Below are 13563 nucleotides of genomic sequence, written 5' to 3' on the forward strand. Positions count from 1 at the left end.
ACTCTTTCTAAAATGTTTTGTTCATTTTGCACACTTACAGAACAGAACACACCCTGATGAAAACAATAAAAGTGGCACAGTTTCTGCCTGATTGAAGACAGACTACTTTGAAAGAGAATTTTAAGATGAAAAGACATTGATAAAAATACAGCAAGGATAACACAATATAATTTTCAAGCTCAACTACTTTATAAAATATGCCAAGACCCGGAGCCCAGGACACAGACGGCCGACACATCAACAGGCATCGCTGAGTAACGTCAGAAAGCAGCAGTCTCTCTAAATTAACAGGCAACAGAAACCAAAGTGCAGATGACACGCGCTCAGGCTCCCTCATCAAGTAACATGAATGCCTAAGAGCACTGCGCTAGCCACACAAAGGGAAAACCAGGGAAACAGAGGGACACAAGAGGCAGGCTGAGCAGACTAAGCAGCAAGGAGGCCTGAGGCCTCAAGGCTACTGAGGGTGCCCCTCTGCCGATGAGCTTGGATTCTGGTCAAGAAGTAGTAAGTAAACCAGGGTTTCTAAGTAGTGAAGTGATAGGAGCACTTTTTTTTTTTTAAGAAAAACAGTGGTAGGAATGGAGTCCGGGATCTCAGCCACGGGGCTGCTGCCCACGTAGTCACCCTCTTGCACACCTAGAGGACGAGGAGACGCATCCACACCCGCGTGGGCACTAGCAGTGACAGCAGTTAAACTACCGTCCAGGAAGGAGGCAAACCTGCCTCCCCCGGCAAGGGCAGGAGAGACGCAGACAAGTGCGGGAGGGGACGGGGAGGAGCGTGCGTCAGGACAGGACAGCGAGCAGGCTGACGTGGGCAGCTGAGGGCTTCTTTAGGCTGGGGTCTTCGCAGGACTCTCAGGTGTTCAGAAAGAAGATGAAAATTCAGATTTGCTTGCGGGAAAGAAGAAACAGAGTCTCTGCTGACGGTGAAATAGGAACGTGTGGTCGACTGTACATATCCAGCACGGCTATCTTCTTCCTGAGCCCTCACAGGCTGCTCCCGGCTACAGACGCCTGGTTTGCACTCAGAGTTCTCCTCTGGTTCACCGCGTCCACACAGCTAGCGGACAGAGGGGCCAGGGTGCAGTCCGCGGGCTGCAGCTCCTCACCACCCTGCCCTTTGAGGCACAGCATTTCTACTAGTCTGCATCTCAGGAGAATACGGATGAGACGAAAATACCGCTCAAGGCAGGACACAGGATAAAGGTAACATGTTGAGGGGCAGGAGAGGAAGGGATCTGAAGGAGAAGGAAAGCGTGCAAGGACAGGCAGTGAAGCCCCGGAAGCCAAAGACAGAAGCTGGAGGAGCCACGGGGCCATCAGGGCGCACGTCACAGAGGAGAGAACGGTGCGCGGAGCACAGCTTTATCCTCGACACCAGCCCCTCGCCACCCCTGCACGGCTCCTGAGCGCGGCCCAGGCCAGGCAGAGCAGACAGATGGCAGGGCGAGGGACATCTCCTGGGTGAGGACCACAGGCTGAATCCACTCATCTGCATCCTCCTGAAACGCTAACAAAATGTCAGTAAAGGGTTAAATTAAAAAAACAAAACACCTCACAAAGAAAATAATTGCAAAAGAAGAGATAACCAGGGACTGTCCTGATGCTCCAGTGGTTAAGAGTCTACACGTCCACTGCAGGGGGTACATGGTATGTCGGGGGCAATGACTAATTTAGTACATCTCCAAAAGCTGAGTCTTCAACTAACAATGAAGAAATATGCATCCCAAGATTCTCCCCAGGCCAAGGGGGCAGCACAGGGGCCCTGGGAAGGGGCTGGGAGAAGGCAGGGCACAGAAGAAGCGGGTTCAAGGGTCCATCCAGAAGCAGGTAGCTCTCCCTAAACTCTGTGTATCTGTTTTCTTTTCTGTGATCCTTACCACAACTATTCCCCTACCTCAACCCTTGAAGACACTTGGAATAACTGGAGATACGCTTTCCTGTTGATCATTGTTCAAGAGACTTACGGCCGAAGCATCATGGTCTGACAGAAAGGTGCAAAATTAAATCAATGCATACTATTAAAACTGTAAAAAGCAGTTAGATTTCCTGATAGTCTTTGACCACTTCTCCCCTGGAGCAAAGTGGAGCTTCAGACTCCTGAAAAGGTAAAAATAGAGGGTTTCTAGACTAACGAATGCCATGTTGAAAGAAGTACCATTCTGAAAACTGTGTATTTGTGTATCTGTGTGTCTCTGTGTGTGTGTACAGTAAACATCACAGAGTAGTCACTGCTGAGGTGCCTCCCTCAGAGTTGTGTGTGTGTCTCTGCGTGTGTGTGTCTCTCTCTCTGTGTGTCTGTGTGTATAGTAAACATCACACATTAGTTAATGTTGAGGTGCCTCCCTCCGAGGGTGTGTGTGTGTCTCTGTCTATGAGTGTGTGTGTCTGTATGTGTGTGTGTGTCTGTGTGTGTATAGTAAACATCACACAGTAGTTAATGTTGAGGTGCCTGCCTCTGAGGGTGTGTGTGTGTCTGTGTCTCTATGTGTCTCTGAGTGTGTGTATCTGTATGTGTGTCTGTGTGTGTATAGTAAACGTCACACAGTAGTTAATGTTGAGGTGACTCCCTCAGTCCTATCCCCACTGAGGTCCCAGAACCCTGGCACCCAATCCATTTCTTGAACCATCTTTCTCTGGAAAAGCTGAACCAACCTAAAAGCCTCAAAGACACAAACATCACAGCACCGCCAAAGCAGACAGGCCAGACAAACCACTCTTCTACTGCAGGGACCTACATTCAAAAGTCAAAAGTCCCTTACCTCATCCTAATTAATGAACCCAAAAGGCCAATAAGCTTAAGGGCCCCATTCTTAAATACAAGCCAACCAAGGATCCTCAGATGCCTGAGACCCTCTATCGTGAAAGACAGGGATCAAAACAAACCACCTGGAGAAAGCAAGACCAAGAAGGTCGGGGAGAACATGTTCTAAAAGCACCGTTAATATCTGCAGAGAAACGGACAGAACAGAGGACACGAAATACAGCCAGGGTGTTACACAATAAAAGGAATACGCAGAAACAAAAGGGCTCTCAGAAATAACAAAACGTGGTGGGTGGTAGGCAAAGGATGTGCTCACTCCCGAGCCTTGCAGAAAGGCTTGATGCAAACAGTATGTGCACCGTGGATGAAAGTAAGCGGAGGAAACAGAGTGCCAGCAGTGATGATGCAAATACAACGCACACTGACCTCAGCCGCCGGACAGTGTGAATGGAAGTTCTCTTACGCAGAAGCAGGATGGAATGCTGGGAAATGAGGGCAAAGTCACGGACGCGGAGTATCTCAACACTTTAACAGACAGAAGGGAGAAACCAGAGAGGGAGAGACGGAAGCCCCAGAAGGGAGTCAGCACCAAAGTGTCTGCCAACTGGGTACGACCCGGCATCTGGGTAGAAGGAAATCCTTGGCGAGAATAAGCACACCTTCCTGAGCAGGAGGCCGGGAAAGGTAAGGGAGTATCGTTGTTGACTGTGGAGTCCTGAACACAGGAGGGGAAAATTCAGTCAGGAGTCGACACGGAGCAGTCGCGGAACCAGAGCTTCCAACAACGGGCAGGTTTAGAGGAAACAGAAAAAACGGGATCTGAGTCTAAGATCCTGGGATCCAATGGCTCCGTGTATTCAGCAGTTACTAGGCACTTCACACGCATCTGGCAGGGGCCAAGCACTGAGAACACAGACACAAATAAGGCACTCACCACGGCCCTGAGGCAGCCCACGGTATGTGCCTGTGTGTGCTGGGGGTCAGGGAGACAGGTAAACAAGCTATAGCAGCTCTAAGAATGATTAAGCTCTCGGTAAACACCCAGCCACGATATTCTAACATGAAGTCAAACTGAGAATAAGGTTTTACAGGCCAGAGGACACTAAAGCAGCTCAGAGCAATGGAGAAAGTTCAATGGAAAGCAGGGTAAGGATTCAAGAGGTCCCTAAAGCAGAGGCGTGAGCAGCCAACGGTTTCCAGGGACCAGGGTGAAATGTTATCAGAGGAAGCAAGTTTCTGCATGAGGTGAACAATGTAAACACCACTCAGCATGAAGAAAATGCAGATCCTGACTCCTGGCCCTAAAATATTTTCACAGATCTTAATGTAGCATCTTAGGGCATGATCTAAGAGATACAGGAAACATTAAATGAGGTGTAAGGAATGGAAATAGCAACTGAAAAATGCTAGATTACAAATGAAAATTTAATATTATTACCAACCTTGACTGATCTGCAGAGTTTCTGCCATTACGGGGTCAATTTGCAATCGGGATAACAACTGCCTCTGTTGAGTTCCTAGAACACAAATTTAAAAACTTCACTATGCTTAAAAAAAACTGTGCTTCCCAGAAATTAAGACCAAAACAATCTTTCTGGGTTCCTAATTCAAAGTCTTTAAAATAACTGAAAGCTTCCACAATACAATAATAATCCTAGACCAAAGGTCTGAAAGACAAAAACCTGTACTCGGGTTAAACCAGAAATGATCACGGTTCTCCCTGTCTGGAAGCTGGTCTCCTTGGACTGGAGAGCACAGTGATGAAGGCCAAGAGCTGCAGAAGCCAGGGGGTGGAGCTGCCTGCGCCCTCGGCTGCCTCCCTAGGAGACGGGTGACAGCCGGAGGCAAGATGCCCGCGAGGACGGTCTCCCTCTGCTGCCGGGCTCTCGGCGGGTAAGGCAGCCCCCACCGCAGAACACAGAATTCCGAAGGACACAGGGCAGGCCTGGAGGGGCACAGAGCGCAATGCAGAGGGAAGGAGACACTCGAAGCGCTGCCGCCCAGGTCCTACCACAAAACACAGGGACAAGCACTCAGATGTCCCGTAAGGAAAGACACAGTTAGAGCAGTATTTCTTAAATGGATTCACAGTTTTCTCAGTTACACTGCAAAACAAAGCAAAACAGAACTGATTTTTCTATCTTCAGGTTGAGGTTTGAGAGGGCGTCACACTTCTCCGAACGCCCCCAGCCTAGCAGATACTCGGTCCTCACTTGCTGCTTTACAAGTGATACAGTGTGGCGCAGGAAGGGACGTAGTTGATAGGGTTCTAAACACAACTGAAGCATCAGTAAGATCCCACATGCTAATACTCAGTAAATCTACTACTGTCAGCTTCACAAGGCCAGTCTGCTGTGTGCAAGCACGTTAAGTTTGCAGCTGCTTACCAACTATCATGTTTCATTAAGAGGTGTTTAAAAAAGTTTAAAATTTGCCAAATTTTTATCAGCTATTTTCTTTTAAATATAAATTACACTACACTACTCCTTAGTGATGTGCCCTGCTCCCCAAAATAAGTTAATTTCTTCCAAAATTACCATGGTTGAAAATACGGTAAATCCTCAGAAGCTGACCTGAAAACAGATATTTAGCCAAGTTGTATTCCTGCAGGACTGCCTGGGAAACAGACATGTAACTAGGTTACAGGAAATATGCTCTTCCAATTCAAATACTAACAGGTCTCTTTAGCATAAACAGTGAACAATGAAAGAATTACACATTTTAAAGTAATTTCACAAAATAGATGAAAGAAGACCATTCTCTCACATTTCAAGTTTTGCTTCAGCCCTCTAACCTTTTCATTTTTAGAGACCCACGAAAAAGGATGGACTTCTGAGGTCTAGGTTTCTGAGATAAATCATGCACAAGATTGTGTCACTAAAGGTCCACGGAAACTGCACGTTCTCTGTGACCCACTGCCTCCTATGAAAACTAGGCAAGCTACCCGATGACGCCACATTCTAAGCATTTACCTTTCTCAATGTTTCTAAGGAAACCAATTATTTTTACATCAGTAGTCCTTGACTGTGACTCAAAATCTACTTCCTCCTGAAGATCTTCAAACTGTCTGCTGCCTTCAGATGTTGAATACTCATTCATTTTAACCTCCAAAGATGAAATTTTTGCTTCATTCTGTGACACTCTAACATTAAGATCAAACAGATTTGCTTCCACTGTCAAAATTGCTGCTTTCATCCCTTTAATTTCATTGATATCAGTTGATATTTTCCTTAAAAGATGGGAAATATTGTCTAGCTCATTCAGTGAACAGGAGGAACTTGTTACGGAACCTAAGTCAACTGGCCCAGGTGAAAAGAAAACTGGTAAAGATGGTGATGGAAACCTCGATGACATTTTCACAAAATTCTCTCTCCCTCTTAATATTTGGTAATTTTTCTTTCACAGCTCACTAAGCTTTCATCAAAAATAAAAGCAATCATTAAGGCTGTGACTTAAGAAGTATTAAACATCAGTAACATTTTAAAAAATGTAATTGAAAAGACAGGATTGTACATTTCTGGAGTCAGAACTCAAAGTAAATCTGAAAATGCTCAACAAACCAGACCAATTTTCTCTCTGCTTCAACGGAGAAACCTTAACATGCAGTCCCCCTGTATCCTGTAAGTCTTACTTACAGCTCCTCTCCAAACAATGGACCCTATTATTACACAGGAAACAATTCTGGCTTGTGATTGGCTGGAAGCAGACAGGTGACACACCAAGAATTTTCTATTATTTACCTCGTATGAAAAGGGCCACTGAAGATCTGAGGCATAAATAAGCAATATAACATGAAGTACTTTACACCTGAATATGATGTGAACTTAATGTACTTTTGCTCATCAATGTACCCGTAATTGTCAAGCTTCACATTATTTTTAAATTGCTTTATCTAGTATCTTGAATTTCGCTTCCCCTTGAAAATAGTAACAGGACACTATTTGGAAGCTAACTGGACCTCTGATCACACCCATGTGTCTCTCATGAGACACAAACCTTATTAAAAATATATGTGGTGATGATGGAATTCAACTGTACTGATAAGAGACATGGTGGAAATTTAAAGACAGAGACCAAGGATTTGGCCTTGGTTTGCTGCCAAATCATTATTAGATAGGTGACTTCGCCATTCTGCGGGTTGCCTTTTTCTTGATAGTATCTTTTGAAGCACAGCTTTGAACTTAGATAAAGTCCAACTTAACCTATTTTTTCTTTAGCTACAAGTGCTTCTGGTGCCATATTCGAGAAACCACTGCCACGTCCAAGTTCACTTAGTTATACGTAACTCTTGCTCCTAAGAGTGTCGTCATTTCAGTTCTTACACTTATGCATCTGATCCGTTTTGAGTTAATTTCCATATATGGTATAGGGTAACGATCCAACTTTATTCTTTTGCATGTGGCTATCCAGTTGTCGAGCATCATTTGTTGAAAAGACTGTTCTTTCCCCCAATGAACAGCCTTTACGTCCTTGTCAAAATTCAACAGATCACAAGCACACTGGTTCATTTCTGGATTCTCACCCTGATTTGACCTATCTATACGTACACCTTTATGCCAGTGCCAGGAGATGGCATAGCCACAGCTCTGCAGTAAGCTTTGAAACTGGAAAATATAAGTCCTCTAATATTATTTTTCAATAGTTATGGCTATTCCAAGTCCTTTTCCTCTCTATGTAAATTTCAGAATCACCTTGCATCTTCTGGAAAAAAGCCAGCAGAGATTTCAACAAAGACTGAGCTGAATCCAAGATTATTTGGGGAGTATCATCATCTTAACAAAATTAAAGCCTTCCTATCCAAGAGAATGTCTCCTGCATTCAGAGAATGCATCGCAGTATCTCTCTCCGTGGCTACAGTTTGAGAAAGGTTTTTACTTTCGTTTACTCACTAAGCCAACAAATAAGCTGTGCGAAATAGGAGGATGCAAGATAGTGAACAGGACTCCCCATAGCCCCTCCACAAGAATTTGTATAAAGAACTGCAGCCTTTGGCTTCCTCGTAACAGAATAAAGAAAAAGTACTGACATTTATATAAGAATCTTTACTTCTTCACTGTTACCTGTAAACTAACCTAAATCTTTAAAATCTTTATACAGAAAATAATTTTCAAAGTCAACACGGCTTTGGAGCCACGTGGAACTCCTCAGGAGCGCCAGCTGACAGAGGCAGCGTGGCACACACTCGGCCCGGCACCACCTGCACGTCGGGGGCCCTGGAGGGCAGCAGACGCGGCTGCAGTGACAGAAGCAGGAGGGCGGCCCCACAGGGACGGGTCACAGAGGAACGGGGCCCAAACGGAGCCACCGGGTTCTCCCTGCTCACCCATGGGCGCCCAGCTCAGCTTCAGAGCGCAAAGTGAGCAAAGAGCCTTCCACAGACACCAAAGTGAATATTCATCAACAGAGAAAGTGCACATATTCTTGGGAAACCAGAACTCAAGAAAGGTTAAGGTCGGCGAGTGAGTGGCAGAGCCTGGTTTAACACCCTAGCAGTCTGTCTCCCTGAGCCCCCACTCAACATCAGTGAACTAAGATGCTTCTGAGATACAGTAAATGGAACAAAACACATTACAAAGAGAACCCATGTGGTGTAACTCTCTGTATACACATGTGTGTGTGTGCGCAGAAACACACTTAGAACTCTACTCTACCCAGAAAGGATGGGTATGTACAAACACAGTTTAAAAAGAACTAAGACTACAGACACTGTTTCCACTGTTTTTCCATCTATTTCCCGTGAAGTGATGGGACCAGATGCCATGATCTTTGTTTTATGAATGTTGAGCTTCAAGCCAACCTTTTCACTCTCCTCTTTCACTTTCTTCAAGAGGCTCTTTAGTTCTTCTTCACTTTCTGCCATAAGGGTGGTGTCATCTGCATAGCTGAGGTTATTGATATTTCTCCCAGCAATCTTGATTCCAGCTTGTGCTTCCTTCCAGCCCAGCCATTTCTCATGATGTACTCTGCATATAAGTTAAATAAGCAGGGTGACAATATACAACCTTGACGTATTCCTTTTCCTATTTGGAACCAGTCTGTTGTTCCATGTCGAGTTCTAACTGTTGCTTCCTGACCTGCATACAGGTTTCTCAAGAGGCAGGTCAGGTGGTCTTGTATTCCCATCTCTTTCAGAATTTTCCATAGTTTATTGTGATCCACACAGTCAAAGGCTTTGGCACAGTCAATAAAGCAGAAATAGATGTTTTTCTGGAACTCTCTTGCTTTTTCCATGATCCAGCGGATGTTGGCTATTTGATCTCTGGTTCTTCTGCCTTTTCTAAAACCTGCTTGAACATCTGGAAGTTCACAGTTCACATATTGCTGAAGCCTGGCTTGGAGAATTTTGAGTATGACTTTACTAGCGTGTGAGATGAGTGCAACTGTGCGGTAGTTCGAGCATTCTTTGGCATTGCCTTTCTTTGGGATTGGAATGAAAACTGACCTTTTCCAGTCCTGTGGCCACTGCCGAGTTTTCCAAATTTGCTGGCATACTGAGTGAAGCACTTTCACAGTATCATCTTTCAAGATTTGAAATAGCTCAAGAGAAGAGCACAAACAAGACACTGGGAGAGCCGCAAGCGAGGCAGCAGTGACACACCCATGAAGGCAACAGTTACTCAGCTGCTACCATATGCCCGCCATGTTCTGGGTGCTCAACAACAGCAACACACACACAACAGAGATACACACCACACACACCCTCATCAAAGAGCTTACACTGGGGTGGTGAGGCGAAAATGAGCCTCAAAAACAAATTTTATGTTCATGATATTTCAAGCCCCAAATCTGGATAAAAACTAAACGGTGAAAATATAAAATATATGTTAGATGGCAGTTACGTGCTAAAGAGGAAAAAAAAAGTTTTAGGAAAGTGGGTTAGGGAGAATGGGGCTGGAGGCCAAGGGAAGGCCTCAGAGATGAACAAGCTTACAAACAACTGGAAGAAAACATTCCCAGAAGAGGGCAAAAGCAGCTCACACGTGCTCTTCTCCGAATGCTCCGAAAGAGAAACACACCAAGCAGGTCTGGGAAAAGCAAGGGAAACAGAATGGGGCCTAGCAGGGTAAGTGATGAGATCGGGGAGGGCTTTTGTCCTTGGGAGCATAACAGGGAGTTACCGGAGGGTTCTGAGTAAGGGTGTGCTGGGATCCAACTCACCGTTTAAAAGGAGCCCTCTCTGCTGTGGGAACAGACAGCAACCGGGAAGTTCGCAAGAGACAGATCAGGAAGGAAACTGCTGCAGTCATCAAGGCAAGTCAGGGACGACGGCTTACACAAGGGCAACAGACGCAGAGCTACAAGGGGTGGGTGAACTTTAATATATTCTGAAGGCAGAAGACGACAGGATTGGCCGAAGGTGGAGGAGGGAAAGGAGGGAAAAGGGGAGAAATGGGAAAGAGGGGAGGGAAGGAGAGGAGAGCGGCCGAGGAAGGAAGGGCAGCAAGCGTGAAAGGACGAGCAGCACAGGTTTCCGGCCTGAGCAGCTGGAAAGGAGCGGCTGCCACTAACTAAAACAAGCAGGGCTACAGGAAGAACAGACGGGACGGGGAGATGTTGGCAGTCTGGTTTCAGACAAGTTTAAAAGGCTTCACTATGTACCCAAGGAGATACATAAAATGGTTGGATAGGAATTCAAGTCCAAGGTCCAGACACAAATCTGAAGGTTGACAGTGCTAAGCCAGATGAAATGAACAAAGGGGGACCCACAGATGAGAGGTTGGAGCAATGAGCAAAGATTTCAAAGGATATGAAACAAAAAACTAGGTTTTCTGAATGGTATAGGCACACATTTAAAAGATAAAATTTTTTAATTTAAAAAAACACTCTTTTCTAAAGAAACTCAGCAAATGATCTGGGGAAAATCTAGGCAGTAGTGGGAATATAAGGCCCCCCAGGGAAATCCGTCTGCAATTTCAAGGCTGATAAAGCAACCCCTTGCCTGCTTTATTTAAAACAAAACCTGCCAATGATAAAGCTTACAGCCCATGCCCCAACTCTAAGTAAGTCTGCCTTTTCTGAAACTAGGGGCTTTGCTAGTGGCTCAGATGGTAAAGAATCTATCTGCCTGCCATGCAGATCTGGGTGAGACCCCTGGGCTGGGAAGATCCCCTGGAGAAGGCAATGGCTACCCACTCCAGTATTCTTGCCTGGAGAATTCAATGGACAGAGGAGCCTGGCAGGCTACAGGCCATGGGATAGCCGTCTGACAGGACTGAGTAAGTAACACTTTCTTAAATTAGGACCAGACTTGTTGAAAAGAGCCTACAAATGAAATGGCAAAAAGAGCAAATGAAAACTGATAGGAAACTATTTTTGTGGGGACACAAAAGAATTCTTAAAAAAAAAGAAAAAATCCTTCAAACCCTCTATGTTCCTCAGACAATTTGAAATGACCCTGTATTCACAAGATAATATGAAAAACAAAACAAGAGAGAACTTAAATCTGCCTGTTTTGGAAGAAAAGAAAAAATAGGGGAACCGAAGAGAAAGTCAAGAAAAATTTCAGAGTAGAACAAGACCAAGTCAAAATTGACACAAAAGAGATAGTAACTAACTAGTACCTAGGCTCATCACAGTAAATTTTAGACATCAAGAACACAGGATAATAAGCTATAATGGAAAAGAATCTGAAGAAAAAAATATTTATGTATGTATGTATGTGTATGTATATATATATGTGTAGATGAATCATTTTGCTGTACATATGAAATAAAAATCAACTATACTAGAAAAGGAGAAAATCCTAAATATTTACAGAGGAAAAGCCCTAGTATTAATAATGGAGTAACAATCAGATGGGCAATCAACTTCTTGGTATAAACAAAGAAGCCTCAAGATAAAGAAGTCACGCCTTCTAACTTTTGAGGATTAAATTTCTGTACCGAATCAATATCGATTAAACACTAGCTTTCTAAAGGCCGAGAAAATTTATTTCCCATACTTTTTCCTAAGTTGTTTCATGATCTGGTGACAAAAATGGAAGACAAAGGGGATCTAGGACACGCAGTGTGAACCACAGGAGAGGAGCGAATGCTGGAATGGAACCTGAAGCAGACCAGAGAGCAACCAGTGGGGTGAGAAGCAAGGGACAGAGGCTCCGGGAGGAAGGCACCGAGGGGAAAAGGGAGACCCAAGATGCCGCCTCCAACACAGGAGGGCAAGGGGAGAGGGGGAGAAAGAACCTAAAGAGCAAAACACTGAACACAAGGAAAAGAAAAGAAACAACTCCAGGCAACTCCCAAACCAAGACCTGCAGGAGACAATCTAAAGCTGGGCCTGAGAAGTGTTCTGCGTCTTAGAAATTTAAATGCTGCTTATTGGTTCTCAACTTTCAGAGCCAACCTACAAAGCACAGTAGTGACCAGAGAAGCAGAACAGCAACAAAAGAACAAAACAAGAGTCAGAACATCCTGTGCACTCGATCTTCTTCAGCAATATAAAAATGGAGATGACAGAATTTAAAAAGCAAGGGGATGAGAAAAGACATGTAAGAATTAGAGGACATAAACATCTTTATCTTTCAGGAGTCAAAATACACTGATACAATTAATTACACAAGAAATAGGTATATTACTTAAAATTATAAAAAGTAATCAACAGATGAACTAAAAACAGTTAATTTACTATATAGGCATGGAGGCAAGGAAAAGTGAGGGTTAGATTCTAATATATTGAAGCAAGAAATGAAAACATACCAACTATAGGTGAATTAGGAAACAGTGGGATAAGCATATTATTACACGGCGAGAACGAAAGACAGTCCTAAGCAGAAGTGGTTGTAAGCGGTGGCCTCCAGCAGAATCAGCGAGGAAAACAACGAAGCAAGCAACGTCACTTGTTATTTTAAATCACTCTGTACTATTTATTTTCTAATCAGCAAGAATCACAATGTCTTTTTCCAAATTTTCCAGGGTGAGCATGTATCTCGTAATGTAATGTAATTCACTTTAGATATAAAACTTTATTCAAAATATACCAAATAGAAGAATAACAGGAATCCATGCCTAGACACATCGCAGTGAAACAGCAGAACCCCAAAGACACAGAGAAGATCTTGGAAGCAGCCAGGAAGAGGACAGATCACCTACAAAGGAGTGACAGACGATCAGAATAAGAGAAGTGCATTCAGCAACATTGGAAGCCAGAGACAGTGGAACAATGTCAACAAGGTGGGGAGGTGTGTCTGTGCAGATCTGTGTAACCCGGATTTCTGTGTGCAGCAGAGCTACTGCACAACAGCAAGACGCACTGAACATGCTGGTCGGGAAACAGACTCGGGAAATTCACCACCAACACACTTGCTCTAAAGAAACTTCCCAAGAATACACATCAAAAAGATATTTCCAAATACCGAAAAATGATGGTCACTCAGTAACATTCAAGAGATTTGAGAAAAAAAGTAAAAAAAAGTAAACATGATATACATTTGGTAAACCTGAACAAACAGCCTGGGTTAAATAATAATGGTGCCCAATTTATGCACTAAAAAAAAAAAAGAAAAGGACCAAGATGAACCACTGGAAACACAACGTAAAGTCTGAGACGGTAAAGACTGCAGCTTGGATATTCGAAAATCCATTTACTGTTTGCAGATGGAGTCAGAATATTAACTTTTAGAATACTAAATTTGTATGGTAAAGTGTCAGTGGTAACCAGCAAGAAAAGAAACAGAATTTTAAAAGACACAAAGTAGAGCTGGGCAATTAACAACAATCACAATGTAATGTAATTAATAAATCTTTAAAAAAAGTCAAAAAATGAAAGCAGGCAAATACAAAACCCAAAAAAAGGTGA

General features: G+C 43.9%; 1 protein-coding gene across 8 annotated transcripts in view; it reads right to left on the reverse strand.

Annotated features, from left to right (window-relative positions):
- The window catches only part of ZC3H14 (zinc finger CCCH-type containing 14), a 40066-nt gene that overhangs the window by 8175 nt on the left and 18328 nt on the right, over positions 1-13563 (reverse strand). For 4 of the 8 annotated variants that reach the window (XM_055436552.2, XM_055436553.2, XM_055436556.2 and 1 more), the window contains exon 10: positions 4212-4286. The exons of the other annotated variants lie outside the window; for them this stretch is intronic. In XM_055436552.2, coding sequence (XP_055292527.1) covers positions 4212-4286 — 75 coding nt within the window. The remainder of the gene's footprint in view (positions 1-4211; positions 4287-13563) is intronic. 8 annotated transcript variants of the gene reach the window in all.

The sequence above is a fragment of the Moschus berezovskii genome, chromosome 9 (assembly GCF_049115385.1).
Source record: "Moschus berezovskii isolate FMDL1 chromosome 9, NW_MosBer_1.0, whole genome shotgun sequence".
NCBI classification, from domain to species: domain Eukaryota; kingdom Metazoa; phylum Chordata; class Mammalia; order Artiodactyla; family Moschidae; genus Moschus; species Moschus berezovskii.